The 15,884-nt window shown below is 45.4% G+C and overlaps 2 protein-coding genes across 13 annotated transcripts in view; one reads left to right on the plus strand and one right to left on the minus strand.

Annotated features, from left to right (window-relative positions):
• GDPD4 (glycerophosphodiester phosphodiesterase domain containing 2) overlaps positions 1-8,941 on the plus strand; it is a 35,447-nt gene extending 26,506 nt beyond the window's left edge. For 3 of the 4 annotated variants that reach the window (XM_040704686.2, XM_040704690.2, XM_417276.8), the window contains exons 8-16: positions 107-252; positions 627-709; positions 1,608-1,758; positions 2,345-2,569; positions 3,211-3,368; positions 4,717-4,864; positions 5,917-5,999; positions 7,280-7,362; positions 7,924-8,941. In XM_040704686.2, coding sequence (XP_040560620.1) covers positions 107-252; positions 627-709; positions 1,608-1,758; positions 2,345-2,569; positions 3,211-3,368; positions 4,717-4,864; positions 5,917-5,999; positions 7,280-7,362; positions 7,924-7,955 — 1,109 coding nt within the window. In that variant the 3' untranslated portion in view covers positions 7,956-8,941. Of the gene's footprint in view, positions 1-106; positions 253-626; positions 710-1,607; positions 1,759-2,344; positions 2,570-3,210; positions 3,369-4,691; positions 4,865-5,916; positions 6,000-7,279; positions 7,363-7,923 lie in introns of those variants that run through there. The other variant, XM_015280883.4, reaches the window with a different exon arrangement.
• An 877-nt stretch (positions 8,942-9,818) lies between these two features.
• The window catches only part of MYO7A (myosin VIIA), a 98,595-nt gene continuing 92,529 nt past the window's right edge, over positions 9,819-15,884 (minus strand). For all 9 annotated transcript variants that reach the window (XM_040704677.2, XM_040704663.1, XM_015280880.3 and 6 more), the window contains 5 exons: positions 15,362-15,547; positions 14,496-14,612; positions 13,566-13,649; positions 12,961-13,080; positions 9,819-12,165 (listed from right to left, as the gene is read on the minus strand). In XM_040704677.2, coding sequence (XP_040560611.1) covers positions 12,076-12,165; positions 12,961-13,080; positions 13,566-13,649; positions 14,496-14,612; positions 15,362-15,547 — 597 coding nt within the window. In that variant the 3' untranslated portion in view covers positions 9,819-12,075. The remainder of the gene's footprint in view (positions 12,166-12,960; positions 13,081-13,565; positions 13,650-14,495; positions 14,613-15,361; positions 15,548-15,884) is intronic.

A 15,884-nucleotide genomic window follows, 5' to 3' on the forward strand; every position in this document is an offset into this window, starting at 1 on the left:
CCAACAGTTACTTAGCTGGAGGGCTGTATTAAGAGTCAAGCTGCAAGGCGAACCCATATGTTACCAAATGGATTAACTCTAGCCTTCCTCCTTCAAATTCTTTCAGTTGTTCAGGTGATAATTGTTGGTCCATACCTGGCTATCCTTCTCTTTCTTTTCTTGATACCTCTGGGGATGTACTCTCCTTGCATCAGAGAGGTGGGGACACTTGGACCAAAGCCAGCCCTCATCGGACACCGTGGAGCACCAATGGTAGGTGTGGAGAAGTTGTTAAACATCTCTTCATCTTCTGTGTTGCTACCTCTGTCATCATCTTTTATTTTCTTTTTTTTTTCTTTTTTTTTTCTTTTCTTTTTTCCCTTAAGAAATCAGTGGAGGGTAGAAGGGCAGGTATTTCAGTTTGGAATTGCATGCCAAAGGGATCACTCTATGGTTCTGCTAACATGGACAGCACTGCTCTTGAGGGACAAAGATGGGTTTGGTAGCCAAAGAAACAAGAGACTTTATCAAGAAAATGGTGGTACCTTAATAGAAAACTGAAGTATTACAAAGAGACAGAGTGTATTTGAAGAGTTCTCCAGAGTGTATCCAAAACCATTTTGGTCATGGGCCATTTCTTTCCTCAGCTGGCCCCAGAAAACACTGAGATGTCATTTCAGAAGACAATTGAACATGGTGCGGATGGTCTTGAAACAGATGTCACCATTAGGTAAGTGGACAACATCATGCCTCACAAAGCACATGCTTCTTCTAAGAGCCTTTGGAGCTGTGTAGTTCCAGGCAATGTAGTTTTACTGATGGCTGGGACAGGGTCCCTCAGCTGACATATGATGACAGAGACTGTGGGGCATGTTTACTCTTGGGCAAGTCAGTAAGTTGTAGCTACTGATTAAATAATAGAATTATAGAATCGTTAAGATTGGAAAAGACCACTGAGATCATCTAGTCCAACCGTCAACACATCACCATCATGGCCCTGGTCAACACATTACCACAACACCATTACAGACTGCCCAGAGAGGTTGTGGATGCCCCATCCCTGGAGGTGTTCAAGGCCAGGTTGGATGGAGCCCTGGGCGGAAGGCCTAGTATTAAATGTGGAGGTTGGTGGCCCTGCCTCTGGCAGGGGTGTTGGAGCCTGATGATCCTTGAGGTCCCTTCCAACCCAAGTCATTCTATGTTTCTATGATTCTATGATCATCTCTATACTCTATTTTAAACACTTTGCAGCACATAAAGGCAGTTCCTACCCTAGTCTGGCTTACGGACCTCTGTGAGGGTTTTATCTGTCCTAGAGAACACCAGAACACTCTGGCATCCGCAAAATGTGCCTTTCACATCATATTGTATCCACCTTTTTAGGGGCTGGCAGGTATAAATGCACCATCTCTACTCTGCCCCTGAGGAAACCAAGTCCCCAGGGTCAAGGCAGCAATATTGGTTGGTGTTTTGAGTGTCATATTTCTTTTCTATCTCACTCCCTGTACTGAGGGATGTCATGCAGCTACATTTGTGGTGGCCCGCATACTTGTTCTTGCCTAGCATGACACTGCTTGTGCCCTATGTGAACTGCACCCCAAGTGACCTGAATCCTTGCTCTCCAACAGCTACGATGGTGTTCCTTTTCTCATGCATGACAGCACCTTGAGCAGGACAACCAACATCAAGGAGGTCTATCCCAATGACACTGCTCAAAATGCAGCATTGTTCTCCTGGGATGCCCTGAAGGAGTTGAATGCTGGAGCATGGTTCCTAAAGGTAAGCATCATAAAGGACCATCATCAATTGGTTGTAGAAGAGGAACCAGCTGGCTACTACTTATTAGGATGAATTTTAGGAGGGAAATTTCTGGTTGAGCCAGAACAAAGTCAGCAGAGATCCTTAAGCTATAGGGTCTTCTTGTTTTGTACAGTTGGCTTTTAGGCTTTGGAGATCGGTTATATTTGGCTGGTGGTTTTTTTGTGGCTCTTTATCATGGCAGCAGAAGAACTGACATGCTGGAGAAAGAAGATAACAGATACTTCGAATCATAGAATCATAGACAATTTAGGTTGGAGAAGAACATAAGATCATCGAGTTGAGCCATCAACCTAAAACAACTTGTGCAAGGTGTTGTGTGTGATGTAGCTAACATGGTGGGGCAGAGAAACACAGCAGGGCTAGCTGAGAACTAGACAATTCAGGTCTAAATTCATGTAAAAGGGCTAGGTAAAACAGAATATCCTGCTCTGTTGAGGACTGATGACAAACCTTTTCCTCCACAGAGCTATGACCAGTTTGCATGCAGCAGACTCCCAGATGAGACTGGCTGATTGATTTCCTTTTTGTATCTGCTTGTTTCTAGGACAAACCTTTTTCATGCATGGGCTCCCTGTCAAGGGCAGATCAAAACCAGGCAATGAATCAGTCCATTTACAAGCTAAGTAATTTCTTACGCCTCGCAGACAGTCAGAATAAACTTGTGATATTTGATCTCTACCGTCCTCCAGAGAAACATCCTTACAGGAATTCATGGATCAACAGAACCCTGGAAGTCATCCTCAACGAGTCGGGCATCAGACCCCACCTGGTAGGGTGGCCACTCTCCTTCATATCCCATTCTGTTGCTCACTGAATTGGGACATTGGGGTCAACACTGCGTTCTTTCATCATTGTGGTAACTGACAGCCAACTCTCTGCCACTAAGACTTACTTTATATATTGCATAGAAGCTCCTGGTTTAAATTAAAGCAGCTGGGAGCTTTCACTGCCTTCCTCCTTCTCCAGGCAACACTCTGCTTAGGATACATGCTTAATCCATGTGAACCAGGTTATGTGTCCACTGATTTCCATAGAGTTAGCTGATCCATGTCTGCTCCCATGATGGGAGGAAGGGATGAGAGAATACTTTCCATTGCCTTTCCCATTTACCAAAGCTGCCTTTTCATTCATTTCAAACACTGCATCTTTTGTTAGGGCCATGGGAAATATTCAGTGATTTCCAGTTGATAAGAAGGAACACTGAAGACTGATTTCTTGATGAAAATGACTTTTCATCATTTGCAACTTTAAACCCAGCAAATAAATGTTCTTTGATCATTGTAAGAAATATGTTATTTGACAGTCTGGGTTAAGCCCCTCAAGACCTTATCTTTACCAGATTTGAGTGAAGGGCATGGCAATTACTAGTTAGTTCACTGTGAATTCACAAGGTCCTCTTGTTGTTTGCAGGTCCTGTGGCTGGAGAATGACATGAGGTCCTTTGTTCAGTCTGTTGCTCCTGGCTTCCAGCAGACCATGGGCAGTAAGGCCCCGGTTGAAGATCTGCTGACGGACAATATTGTCAAACTCAACCTGGCCTACACCGAAATGTCCAGTGAAGATATTCGGTAGGTTGCAGTTTCAGCCCCCAAGCGCAGTCTGCAGGCTGACTAGAGAACGTTTGCCTCGTGTGTGTGGCAATGTCTCCCTCCAGTGACCAACTCTGGGATCGATAGCATTTTAGAAAGTACTCCTTGAGGGTAAGCGGCCATCCCTGTTGCATTTTGGAGCTTAAGGGCTTTAATTCACTCCCACTGCTGACCCCGACTATGGCCAAGAGGTGGCATAATTGAACCCCAGTCCCCTCCCTACCCAAGTCCAAGTTCGTATTTAATCAACCTGGGTCATAAAATCATAGAATCATAGGATCATTAAGGTTGGAAAAGACCTCTAAGATTATCTAGTCCAGCTGTCCCTCTGTCACCAATATTGCCCACTAAAGCATGTCCCTAAATACCTCATCTATGTGTTTCTTGAACACCTTCAAGGATCTGAGGATCTTCTGGGTAGAACACAAGTATCTCCTGATTTCTTGTCCTTTCACACATGCCATCCCCAGCATCTCTAACACTGAACCATGGAGAACAAACAACTATTAAACCTCCTACGGCCTCCACAAACATCCGTGTGAATGCACAATGCTGTGGTCAGAAACCATCACCCTTTCACAGATGGTGTTTTGGAGCCTTAATTTCTTATCACCATAGCTACCACTTCTCTGCTGCTCGTGATACACTAGCAATGTAATTTGTGCAATGGAAGGCTGCACATTTATTGCAGAAGTAGTCTCCAAAATGGTTCTATTCCATTAAAAAAGAAAAGACAAAAGAAAAAAACTAAGCCTTAAAAGCCCTCACTAAATGTCTGACTTGTCCAACTCTCCCTTTGTAAATAGGACTTTCTGTCCTATTTATGAAAATATTGACATCTAATTAAAAATAATTGAAAGAAAAAATCGAACCCTTTGGATATTAGTAACATTCATGTTTTCTTAATGATATCTTCCCCAGAATTTTAAATCCTAGGAAACAGCAGAATTTAAAATCCCCATGCCTGGAAGTGTTCAAGACCAGGTTGGAGCTTTGGACAACACAGTCTATGGGGTGTGTCCCTGTCCATGGTAGGGGGTTGGAACTGAATGGGCTTTAAGGTCCCTTCCAACCCAAGTCATTCTATGGTTCTATGACTGATTCATATGCCAGAGGGATAATCAAAGTTTGCCTACAGCAGACCAGATACTCTGTATTAGTCAACTGTTATCAAATTGGCTGGTTGGGCTTCCTGTTTGTTCCTTATTTAGGTCCTAAAGCAAATCTTTCCTATACAGATTTGCCATTTCTCCTTGATTCAGCCCAAAGGAAGTACTAACCTCCTTGCTTTTCTTAATGAAGGCAATTGCCTCTTGATCTTTTAAAGGAAATATGCTGAGGCAAACATCACCACCAATTTCTATGTGATCAACGAGCCCTGGCTTTTCTCCCTGGCCTGGTGCTCTGGGGCACACTCTGTGACCACGAATGCTGTCCACACGCTGAAGAACCTCAGCCAGCCTCTCTTCCTCATGGTAAGCAGCAGTCCTCCCTTGTTTCTAGGGTACAAAATGGGGTAGGATGTCCATGGTTACCTTTAGAGGTCGAGGGCCAATTCATTCATGGATAAAGGAGGCTGAAAATGAGTCTGATTCTTGTGAGCCACTGCAGTTATCATCATCCCCAACTCCTGTCTTTTCATGGCCCTTAGAAAAGCACTCTGGTTGGTAGGATCTGGTGTCTGTGTTGGAAATGAAGGAAAGCAAGTCCTAGTGAGACTTGTGTAAAGACAAAGGAAGGGGGCTTTGAGGGCACATATGGTAACTGCATGACAATTTCAATTTCCGAGATTCTGAAGAATCTTACTGCAGTCAGGAGTTCCTAATGACCAGGAACTCGTGCATTCCTTTTCAAACTTGGTCAGATGTCATAAGCCAAAGGGAAAAAAGCATAGAGGCAACCCTTCCTTGCTAGAAGGAGTTTCCATGTTGCTTGTCCATCCTCTACTCTGCCTTTGACAATCTATAGGGCTGAGGAGTGCCACATTCTCACTAGAGTCCCTGAATCATAAAGGTTACCACTTGGAATAACTGGTTTCACACTCTTGAAGTGGATTTTAAAATGCTCCCATCTTTCATTTAGAAAACTAAATCATCTTCATCCTTTCTGAGGGTGGGTGAGGTCCGATCTGAGGACAAATCCTAGACTTAAAGCAGGAGCCACCCCAGCCCCTCAGTGGTTTTCACTCAAGGATGGTTTTGCAGGGGGAAACAGATGCCATCAATTGATATTAACATTGTAGGGACAAACAAGGAGTCCCTGCTGTATTCACTTCAATGCAATCCCATTGTGTTGGACACCCAACAGATCTATTTTTACTAAGGATGATGGCTTGGCACCTACACCCAATGGTAGGTGACGGCTTCAAAATGCTTCCAAATGCTTTAAACACCTGAAGGATATCACCTCACATGCACACAAGGTAGCTGAATTGCTATGGCCAAGCAGTGAGAAGGAGTTCAAGCAGCTTTTTTTGCGTGCTTCAGTATCCGTGGTGTTGGACATACTCTCTGCTGTTCTCTTCCAGACACCACGGCAGTACAACATCATGTGGATCCTGACAGACCTGGCCTCAGTGCTTCTCATCTCGCTCATCTTTGCTCTGCACTGGTAACAGCTGAGTTCACAGAATCATAGAATCATAGAATATCCCAAGTTGGAAGGGACCCATAAGGATCACAGTGTCCAACTCCTGGCTCTCCAACTCCACTGCCTTCTAACCTGAACTGTTGCCCTTGGCAGAGGAATGGAGGGGTGCTTACAATGTCCTGAAGGGTTAAAACTGCTCTTCTTCAAGAACTATTTAAAAAAAAAAAGTGTCCTGAAAATCTCCAAAAACCTCTCCTGCTTGCTTTCCTGTTTTTCTTTCCTTTTGGCAACTCAGGCTTCATGTACCTGAAGGATTCAATATAGATGTGGTGGGTTTAGAGTAGCAACAGAAATAAGTTACCAAAGCTGATGGGCTGGAAAAGGAATTTATTTTTCTACTCTTACTATTTAGATTAGGATTTTAGATATTAGGAGTTTAGACATTAGATGGAAAGCTCTCATTGTTGATATTTGTGCACTCCATGTCTCTCTGTCTACACATATCAAAGTCAATGAGGAAATCCATCCTCCCAGCTGAAAACACCTGAGTGTGCCAAGCACTGTGTTTTCTTTGCTTTTTTTGCTGACTTTATCTGTGTTTGATTATTGGGAAAACTTGGATCAGGGTGCTGGATGCACCATGGTTGGGTCAGAAACCACTCACCCTGCTCTGCTTTCTGCAGTCCTGACCCAAGTCTTGCTGTAGCATCTTTCACCTTGCTTCCAAGGCTGCAGGTTGCAGCAGATGGCTTGAAATGATCAAACCCATGCAATACATTATTACCATCTCTAGATCTTCCCATCCCCATCTCCTCCAGGCTCCCCTCCATGTGCTTCTTCATATTGTCCTTGCATTTCCCAGGACCCTGCAGATGGCTATGATCCATTCAAGAAGCCTCTTCTGGGCTGCCATTGCAGGAAGGGCATTCCTAGTGCTTCTGGGAGCATGGGGCCATCAGCTGTGCCTGGGGGACCTATGAGATCTGGTTTATCAGGTTCACGAGTCCACCAAACTCACAATTTTTATATGTCTTTGTCTGCTTAGGAACCAGTGGCTGCAAAATAAGGACTGTCATCCCTTAAATCTTTCCTAGAAAACAGGGCTTAGTCACAGAGTTGCCCTCAAAATGCTATTGCTCATGTGAAGTATGGATACTTAAGCACCACAGGCATGCACCAGGCTCCCTTCTCGCTAAAGACCTGAGCAAATCCCCCAATACTTGTGCAGTTCCAGCCCTAACAAAGGAGAATAAGGTGACCAGGGCTACAGGTTGCTGACCCAGGCACTTTGCCCCTTGCAGGTGGCGAGAGCGGAGCTTCTCCTGCTGTGCCCACGAAGGTGACCCAATGCTGGAGAGTGGCACCTACAACAAGTTCAGGACAGGTGAGTGGGTGATGAGGGGCAGGAGCTGGATCCTGCTTGAGGAGGTTTCCATGGAGCATAACCAATGAGTTGGTCATGGTGCTCAGACAGTACTGAGCCCAGTGGGGCCACCAACCTGGTCAGGGCTGGAGCTTGGGGTGTTTAAGAGATGAATTTATGCAAAGAGAAAGGAGGTCAAGATGCATCTTATCACTATCTGCAAACATCTAATACATATTAGATGCTATGTTCTATAATATGTATTAATAATATATTTTGGAGATCATGGAATCCTTAGAGTTGGAAGGGACCTTTAAAGATGATCTAGTCCAACTCCCCTGCAACAAGCAGGGACATGCACAGCTAGATCAGGTTGCCCAGAGCCTGATCCAGCCTCACCTTGAAAGTCTCCGGGGGCAGAGCATCCACCACATCTCTGGGCACCTCTGAGATGCTTCCACGCTCCAGGTTTCTGAACCAAAGCAGAGGACAAAATGACCCAGCCTTGTTTGTAAGCATTTAGGACCAAGCTGTCTTGGTATTTCAGTATTTTGATAGCTTACTGTGTGCCCTCTTTTCCAGAGCTTAGCAACATGCCAACCGTCATGGCCTGATGTGGGCAGGGAGGATGCAGAGCTGCCATCTCACTGAGATCCAGCGATTGGAGCATCCCTTGCTGACTCTTCCTGCAGTTCTGCAAATTCTTCCTCGCAGTCCTGCAAATCCAGCCTGCCAAGAGGGGCCAATGGGTTCCTGTCAAGAAGGAGCCATTTGCCATCATGGTCCTGATGGAGATGAGCACTGCGTTAACCTCCTGCGTTCCTCATCGTCTGATGCCTGGCAGGGATCCCAAGGGTGAAGTGGAGCACACATGGGGTTGCAGCTGTGAGCTGTGCACCACAGTGAGATGGTTAAACCTCCCTAGCAGCACCCATGTAGTAGCCACTGTTTCCCTTTGAGACATTTGGCATCTGAAAGGGTAATCATCCTGAGCACCCTCTGATCCTCCTTGTCCTTGTCCGCCCTTGTTTCCCCAGTCCCCATAGTCCCTTCCTCCTCACAGGTCTTCTCCAGCCCAAGAGCACAACTAGCCCCACCACGATGGTCAAGCGCTGCTGGATGGTTCAGCAGGGTCTGTAACCTAGGTTTTTCTTTTCCTTCCTCCCATTTCCTTTCCTTCCATTAGTCCAAATGGAACAGCCTCCTCACCCTGACTTTCAGTGAGGGAGTATTCCCCATGAATGCAAAAGGAGTTTTGGTGCCTTGGCCAAGTAATTACCTGGACTACGACCAAGATCACAACACTTTTCTTCATTTTGTTGCATGTGAAGTGGTTCCACCAAATGTCCTGTTTTCTTTTCCCTTGTGGAGGATCTTTATATCTGCTCTGCATCCTGGGATTTATTTCAATTTTCATTTCTCCCAGTGGCTTCTGGCACACGGGGAAGGAAAACTATACTCTGCTCTGCAAAGGAGAGCAGAGCATCTCCTAGGTTTAAGCCATAAATTTCTACTTGAACAGTTAATAAGAACACTTTTTAACAATTATTATTATTTTGTAAATTGCAAGTGCAACTTTAAATACATTTTGGCTCTCCTATTCTCTTTTGTTCTTATTCCAGCAGGCAAGGAAAGGGGAAGAACATAGTCATCTTTACCAAAATCAGACTGTTTTTGCTAAATAAACCTGTATCACAAGTGAAATGTGAAAGGGAAGTGCTAGGTTTCAAACTTAACACTGCTGAGAAATGCCGAACCTTTACAAGTTTGAAATTTTCGAGTATTTTGGAGGCTAGAAATGCAAAAAGGCACTAACTTCCTCTGAGGAGAGCTAGAGGATTGCTGTAGAGCAGCTCCAGATCAATAGAGCATGCAGATGATGCTAATGATAGTGTTAAATCTCCTCCTTGTACTCTACACCCATAGCTGGTTCACAGCTTTTGTGGGTACCACCCATGTGCAGATGCATGAACATAAAAATGAGAGCTGAAAGCATTTGGACTGGATGGTGATGCTGCATGCATGATGCTCCATGGGGTCCTCCAGGTGAGGGATGTGGTTGGGACAGGCTGTGGTCCCTCAACTGTTGTGGTCTCATCAGTGTGTCCTGAGCTCTGTTGTGTCTAAGCTACTATATTTGTTGCTTCCCAGCTAGCAGGTCCTGGCAACACCATTAAGCATGTGGCCGGTGGTCTGAATTCTGCACAAAAACTTTTCATACAATCATGAAGTCATTATGGTTGGAAAAGACCTCCAAGATGATCAAGTCCAGTCATCAGCCCTTCACTACCATGCTCATTAAATGATGTCCTTAAGTGCCAAGGCACACTGATGATATGCTCCCCATCACTGGATATTCTCACCAGGAGTCCCACTACGCAAAGCGAAGTCCCCTCCCTAATGAGGGAGAGCCCTGATCCCACTCTTCCACCCCTGGGGATACCACAACCACCCAGTGCAGAACAGCCTCCCACAAGCCACTTTATGCCTTTTAATTAGAGTATTTCACTTGGACATATGTTTTTGCTTGTTACATTGCTCAGTGTGAATACAAAGAGGCCAGCAGATGCTAATACATATGACACACAGGCACACACACACAGAGTCCCAGAACCCCCAAAATGATAGGGTGTATGGGAGGCCAACAGAGCTGTGAATGAGGGGACAAGAGAGTTTTGTGAGGGAAAGCTCCCCAGGACAGCACTGAAAAACATTTCTACGATGTGTACTGAGCTTGTGGGGAGAGGCAAGGATGGCTGGAAACTCAAGAAAGTTTGTGGTGGTGGTGGTAAGGATGATGGAAGCTTGTCTGGGAGTGGGTGGGATCCCTGGGTCAGCCAGATCTTGGCAGCTAGGGAGGGAGGAGGAGCATTGGAGATGGTTGTTGGGGAGACAACAAGGCTCCCAGTGCAGCCTTAGCTGGTGTTGCCACGATCCCATCAAAAAAGTGCCATAGGCAGGGGGATGGTGGAGGAAGGGGATCTTGTGGCAGCTCTGTCCAGTGGGTGAATGTCTCCGTGCAGCATTGTGTTTGCTTTGGTGGAGAAACAAAGGTCCAGTGTCACTGCTGCATCCCAGCCACATGCCGTTGTCCTTATGGTTCAACAAGCAGTGCCATGGTGTTGAGGAACTGAGCCCAGCTGAGCTCCAGCAACACATGGTAACATACAGTACTGACTTCTATGAATGCAGATGAGCTCAGCCCAATGCACAGGACCAAGAGAGTTCTCCCACATCTACTGGGAGCCACTCCGCATTAGTGACAACAGCATCAGATCTTGGTGGACACTTCTCATAGCTCCTGATACCACGTGCTCAGGCACCTGATCCTTTGAAGCCTGTATTTTGGAAAGGCACCCCATGCTCCTTCCCCTCTACTCTCCCAGACACAATGTGGGTTAGCCTCCTCTCTGCTGGCAGGTCCCATCTCTGGTCCAGCTGCTCCACACTGCACGCTCCAGGGTGGAAGATGAGACAAGCACCCAGCAGATGAGTATGGCCAATCAAAGACAGAGAAAAGCCCACTGAGACCAAGGGCCTGCCCTGCCTGTGAGTAGTTCACGCTCCAGCTGGGGCTGGTAGAGAGCCATTTTATACAGTGACACACACAAAAGCACAACAAAATCATTAGCTAATCATTAGCTGTTTCCAGTGTTGATGTCCAAGTCCCCGTTGAGGTCAGAATCCTTTCTGCACATGGGCTTGGCCATAGTCTTCCAAGAGTGGGAACTCCAAAACCCCCACATCCATATTGAAGCTTGTGGAAATGGTTCTCCCAGGGTTAATTTGTCTGGACATGAGGCAAAAGGAGGTAATTCATCTTCCACACTTCACTCCCAGCTGAGCCCTTAATTGGGAAAGATGTGCCTTAGTTGCTGGCAGTCATGTTTCCAGGGGAATCCTTGGGCGAGGGATTGTCCTGCAGGTTGCCCTCAGCCCCGAGGCATTGTCCAGATACCGGCACAAAATGCAAGATTTCTTTCTTTTTTAATATTTTAAAAAATAAATAGAAGAAGAAAAACAAAACTTTAAAATTTGTTCGTTAAATATTTCCAGCATTGCACAGACAGCACTTTGATATTCTAACGTGTTCAATCAGTGGTTTGCTTATTCTGATTCCTAGTTAAAATGTGCTCCTCCCAGTCTGCTTTCTCTTTCTGTCCTTGAGGACAGTGTATTCTTTTTTAATGCCAAAAAACAAGCCCTGCGGTGTTCATTGGACACCTTTCCAGGATGGACTGGGTCTCTGCCACTTGTCTTCAAACCTAAAATGTCCATAAGCTCACCAAAAGGCATTAGCATCCCAATTGTTGTCTCGTCACTTAAAAAAAAACACAACACAAACCAAACCAAACCAAGCCACACACACAAGCACACACACACAAATCCTCTTCCCAGAGCCTTTGTGATGCCAGCCATTGGGTTCAGGCAAACCTCCTGCCAGAGTCTCTTTGCTCAAGTTGTTGTCTGAGAGCAGTGTTGTCCTCTGGAGTTCTTTGAGGTTCAGGTGTAGTCGGGGTGGGGAGGGAGGATGGGAGGTCAGAGATAGTCATCTTCGCTGGAAGGGGTGGTGGGATTGGAGCCCTCAAGGTCAGAGTCCAGCGAACTCCCTGATGGTGTTCGGCTCATCTTCCACATCTGGGAGGCAAAGGTTCTCCCCCAGCTGCATGGGTATCCCACAGCCCTCAGCTGGTGAATTAGCCTCATGGCCACGTGCCAGTGGCTTCTTGCAGTTCACTTGCTACCCTTCGCACTCCTCTGTTTGCTCATGGCTGTTAGCATCTGGCTGATGTATGAGGTCAGAAGATCATCCATCTTGTAGCCCTGGTGAAGAGAGAGAAGTTCTTACATGTCCTTATAGCAAAACTTAATCTCTGGCTTATTCCTCATCAACACACTTGCTACACATTATAGATTTACATGTGTCCATTTGTATTTCCCCCTCTTCTTTGGGTCTAAGATTTGCTAAGCAGTTCTTTTTGTTGTGACTGTTAGTAGGGACAAGATTGACAAAAAACTTTCGTAAAAGTACACCCCTTGAACACACATCTGCTTTCATAGAATCATAAAAGTTGGAAAAGACCACTAAGACCATCTTGTCCAACACCAACCCATCCCCACCATGCTCATTAACCATGTCCCTCAGTGCCATATCTTCATGGTTCTTGAACACCTCCAGGGATGGTGACTCCACCACCTCCCTGGGCAGCCTCCTACAGTAAGATTTGTTATGCTTTTCACTCTAATGGTATGTAGAAGAATCCCATGCTCATGGGGTGGCAATGCCCCAGGCACCTCAGGCTTGCCTGTAACTTGGATGATGAACCCAATGAGAGCCCTGGTAAAACCTTGCATAGATGCACAGGCAGAGGTGAGACCTTACATACTGGACACATTCCAATACTTGATGTCTAACCCACGTTTAAAAAAAGCTGTTATGGAGATAGTAACCTCACAGTGCTGAAATCCAGAAGAAACAAACAACTACGGGACCTCATTTACGAGACCACCTGCAACTCAGAAATTCTCTGAGACACTGCTTGCTGGAAGAATTTAATTTTGGCCTGCCAATGTCAGAATTTGCTCTAAATGTGTGCCATAATCTTTAATCCTCCTTACCAGGGATGTCTCGCAGAGCAGCTTGCTTCCCCTCACCAGATTGCCGATCGTTATATGGAAGTATGTGTTGCCACTGCTCCAGTTGGAGATCTTGGTGAAGGGATGAGTGATGAGAATATCCTGGTGGGAACACAAAGCTGACAGTCAACACACAAGAGCCTCAACTTTTATGAAGGGCATGTGGACCTTCCATGTCCCTGTTCTCTTTCCTTTAAAGCAGACTAAGGATGTCTGCTGAAATGAGACTGTACCATGGCCTCATAGGAACAGCAGTGAAATGCAAGAGACTGGATCCTCCAGTGCTTGTGAAGGATGGCTGTTCTGGAAAAACCATGTGGCTGGTGGAAGTACCTAGTAGGAGCTCATGTACTCCAGCTCCAGTCCTAATGCCTGTGAAAAGATTAGGGAAGGAGTACATATATTCTCCATTTACAGGGCTCAAAGAGTTGCTGCTCTCAATTCTTCTTCTCCAGGATCTTTTATGGCTATTCAGTTGTTCAAACTAGGCTTAATGAGAACTAGGCTTAATGAGATTAATTTATCTCTAAATAACACAGCCTTTGGGCTGCTGGCTCAAGGGCATCTGCTGAAGACCTCAGTCTTACCTTGGTTTTAGGATCGATGAGGCTGACTCCATGTTTATTGATGGCAATTAGGAGGATTTCTGGATAATTTGGCTCTGTAGTTTGCTGTTGGAAATGAGATGAGATGAGCTGATCAGGTGAAATTTCATGCAAAATCATTTCCTTTTTCCTTACTGTCTACCTTCTGCCAGCATCTGCTGGCTCATTAACTGCTATCCAGTTAATGATTTAAAGATAAACATAGAAACCTTTAAGGTATTGGTAATAGTCTGGGCTGTCATCATTACAGATCTCCTATGTACCTGATAATTGTGTGAGCTACAGAGTGTATGAAGTTCCTTGCTCCTCTCTGACATCTCCAAATCAAGCTATCCCACCACTGGAAAGGAAGAGCTGGGGCAGGATGGCAAACTCCCAGACTTACTATCTTCTACCCAGTCTCTTTGTCTGGGACTCTGCTCCTCCTCTTGACTGCTGCTGTGGACTCTTTGGCCAATACTACACTGTTCTGTCCTTTTCTGATCTTTACTTTCAGTTTAATTAGTGTTGGTAAACACTTCTTCCAGCCCTGTGCCAGCATGGGATGTACTCCTGGATTTGGTCCATGGTGTGTGCAGACACATCATGTAGAAAACTGCATGTTCCCTTTTCCCTTCACAAAACAGAATGGCTCTTGCCCCTTCAGCTGCACAGCTGTGAGGACAGACCCAAAGATGACTGAGATACAATGGTGATCTAGAGTGCCTCAGTACTGTAAAGAGATAGGGCAGCCACAGATTACTGCATCAGCCCTTTACGGATGGAGAATCTCACATTCTTTCCCTGTCTCATCAGAGTAGTCCCAGTCCAGCCCAGATACTGGGACAACCCTACATGTTTGGAACCCAACATGATATGGAATTTCTGAACTTGGCCCAAAGCTGCCAGGAAAACTCCAAGAAGGGCAAGTACCTTCACTTCAAAGAATGCTGATCCAAATGTAGGCCACTTGAAGATAATCTTTAGGAAGGCAAGCTTGGCTTCTTCTCTTGTTTTGCCTGCATGCTTATTGTAGTATGCCACAATGGACTGCAACAGAGAAGACAGTAGAGCTGGTGGGTTTGCACTGTCTGTTCTCCAGGGAAGGAACATCATATCACAAAGATGGACTATCCTACCAGAAGCCATAACTGCTTCACATAGTAATTTGGTTTTCATTGAGATTCATTTACAAACCACAGTGTATGGTAAACCTACAAACAGTTCTCTCTGCACTAAATTCTAGCCTACAGAGTGTTCTTTGGCAAGTTTTGGGACAGCCACCAAGAAGATAGCTAAAGAAGTTATGTAGGTGTTGATTCCAGTCTCTGCACCAATGAATGCTTCCACTGGATGGTCACCGGAGCAAAACCTGGAAGCAAGGTAGGTCCTCCTTTCTTTGATGAGCCATGCTGGTAACTCTATTGTAGGGACTGTAAGTTTTGATCTCCAATTTATGAAGCAGAGGGGACTGAGGGACTTTCTACTGAGGAAACCAATAAATTGTTGGTTAGGTACATGGTTGAGTTCAAATCCTAGGAAAGAGAAAATACTTCTAAGACTGTTTCTTGGCAGTGAGACATCTATATTCTTCTATGTTCTAGACTTGCCCATCCAAAAACACACGTACAATTCCTCCTCTTGGTGCTGATGGGGAGCCATGCTTTGCTAAGGCTCAAGAAGGACCACAGGTCACTCATTCTGGCAACACTGCCTCAATGCTGAACATCAGACAAGTGACACAAGATGGTGGGCTTCCCCAAGTCTAGACTGACATATGAATAAAGCTGCTGTTTTACCCGTTTCCAGTCATCTGGAGAGAGCTGCCGGACCAGGTCCTGAGGCACCAGCTCCTTCAGGAGCTTAGGGATGCTGGGGAAATAGGACTTGTCATCCTCAAATTTCACTCGATAGATGAGAGCTGCCAGCTGCAGGACCTCTTCCCGTGTACACTTGTGGTAACCACGTAGATACTTTGGTAACTCCTGTGCAGGGAAGATAGCAATTCAGGGATGGAGAGGGCGACCCCAGACCTTTATTCTCCGCTGGTAAATGGAGGTTGTCTAAAGATCTCTGATGTAAAAAAACCTCCTGTTATATAGCACAAGGTGGTCCTTTCACTAGATAACTTACGTGCGTATGTATAGTCTTGTTCACCCTCCATGTCACTGGAAATACACCATTACCAGAAGATGTTTGAAAAATTGTTATATAACAAGAAACTATTAAAGCATTAGGGGATATGGTCATATTGGGATAATTGCTTTAACAAGGCAGGAACACAAGGAACATATATGTGTGTCTGCATTTGTTTATGAGAGA

Source organism: Gallus gallus, chromosome 1, assembly GCF_016699485.2.
Source record: "Gallus gallus isolate bGalGal1 chromosome 1, bGalGal1.mat.broiler.GRCg7b, whole genome shotgun sequence".
Taxonomy (NCBI): Eukaryota; Metazoa; Chordata; class Aves; order Galliformes; family Phasianidae; genus Gallus; species Gallus gallus.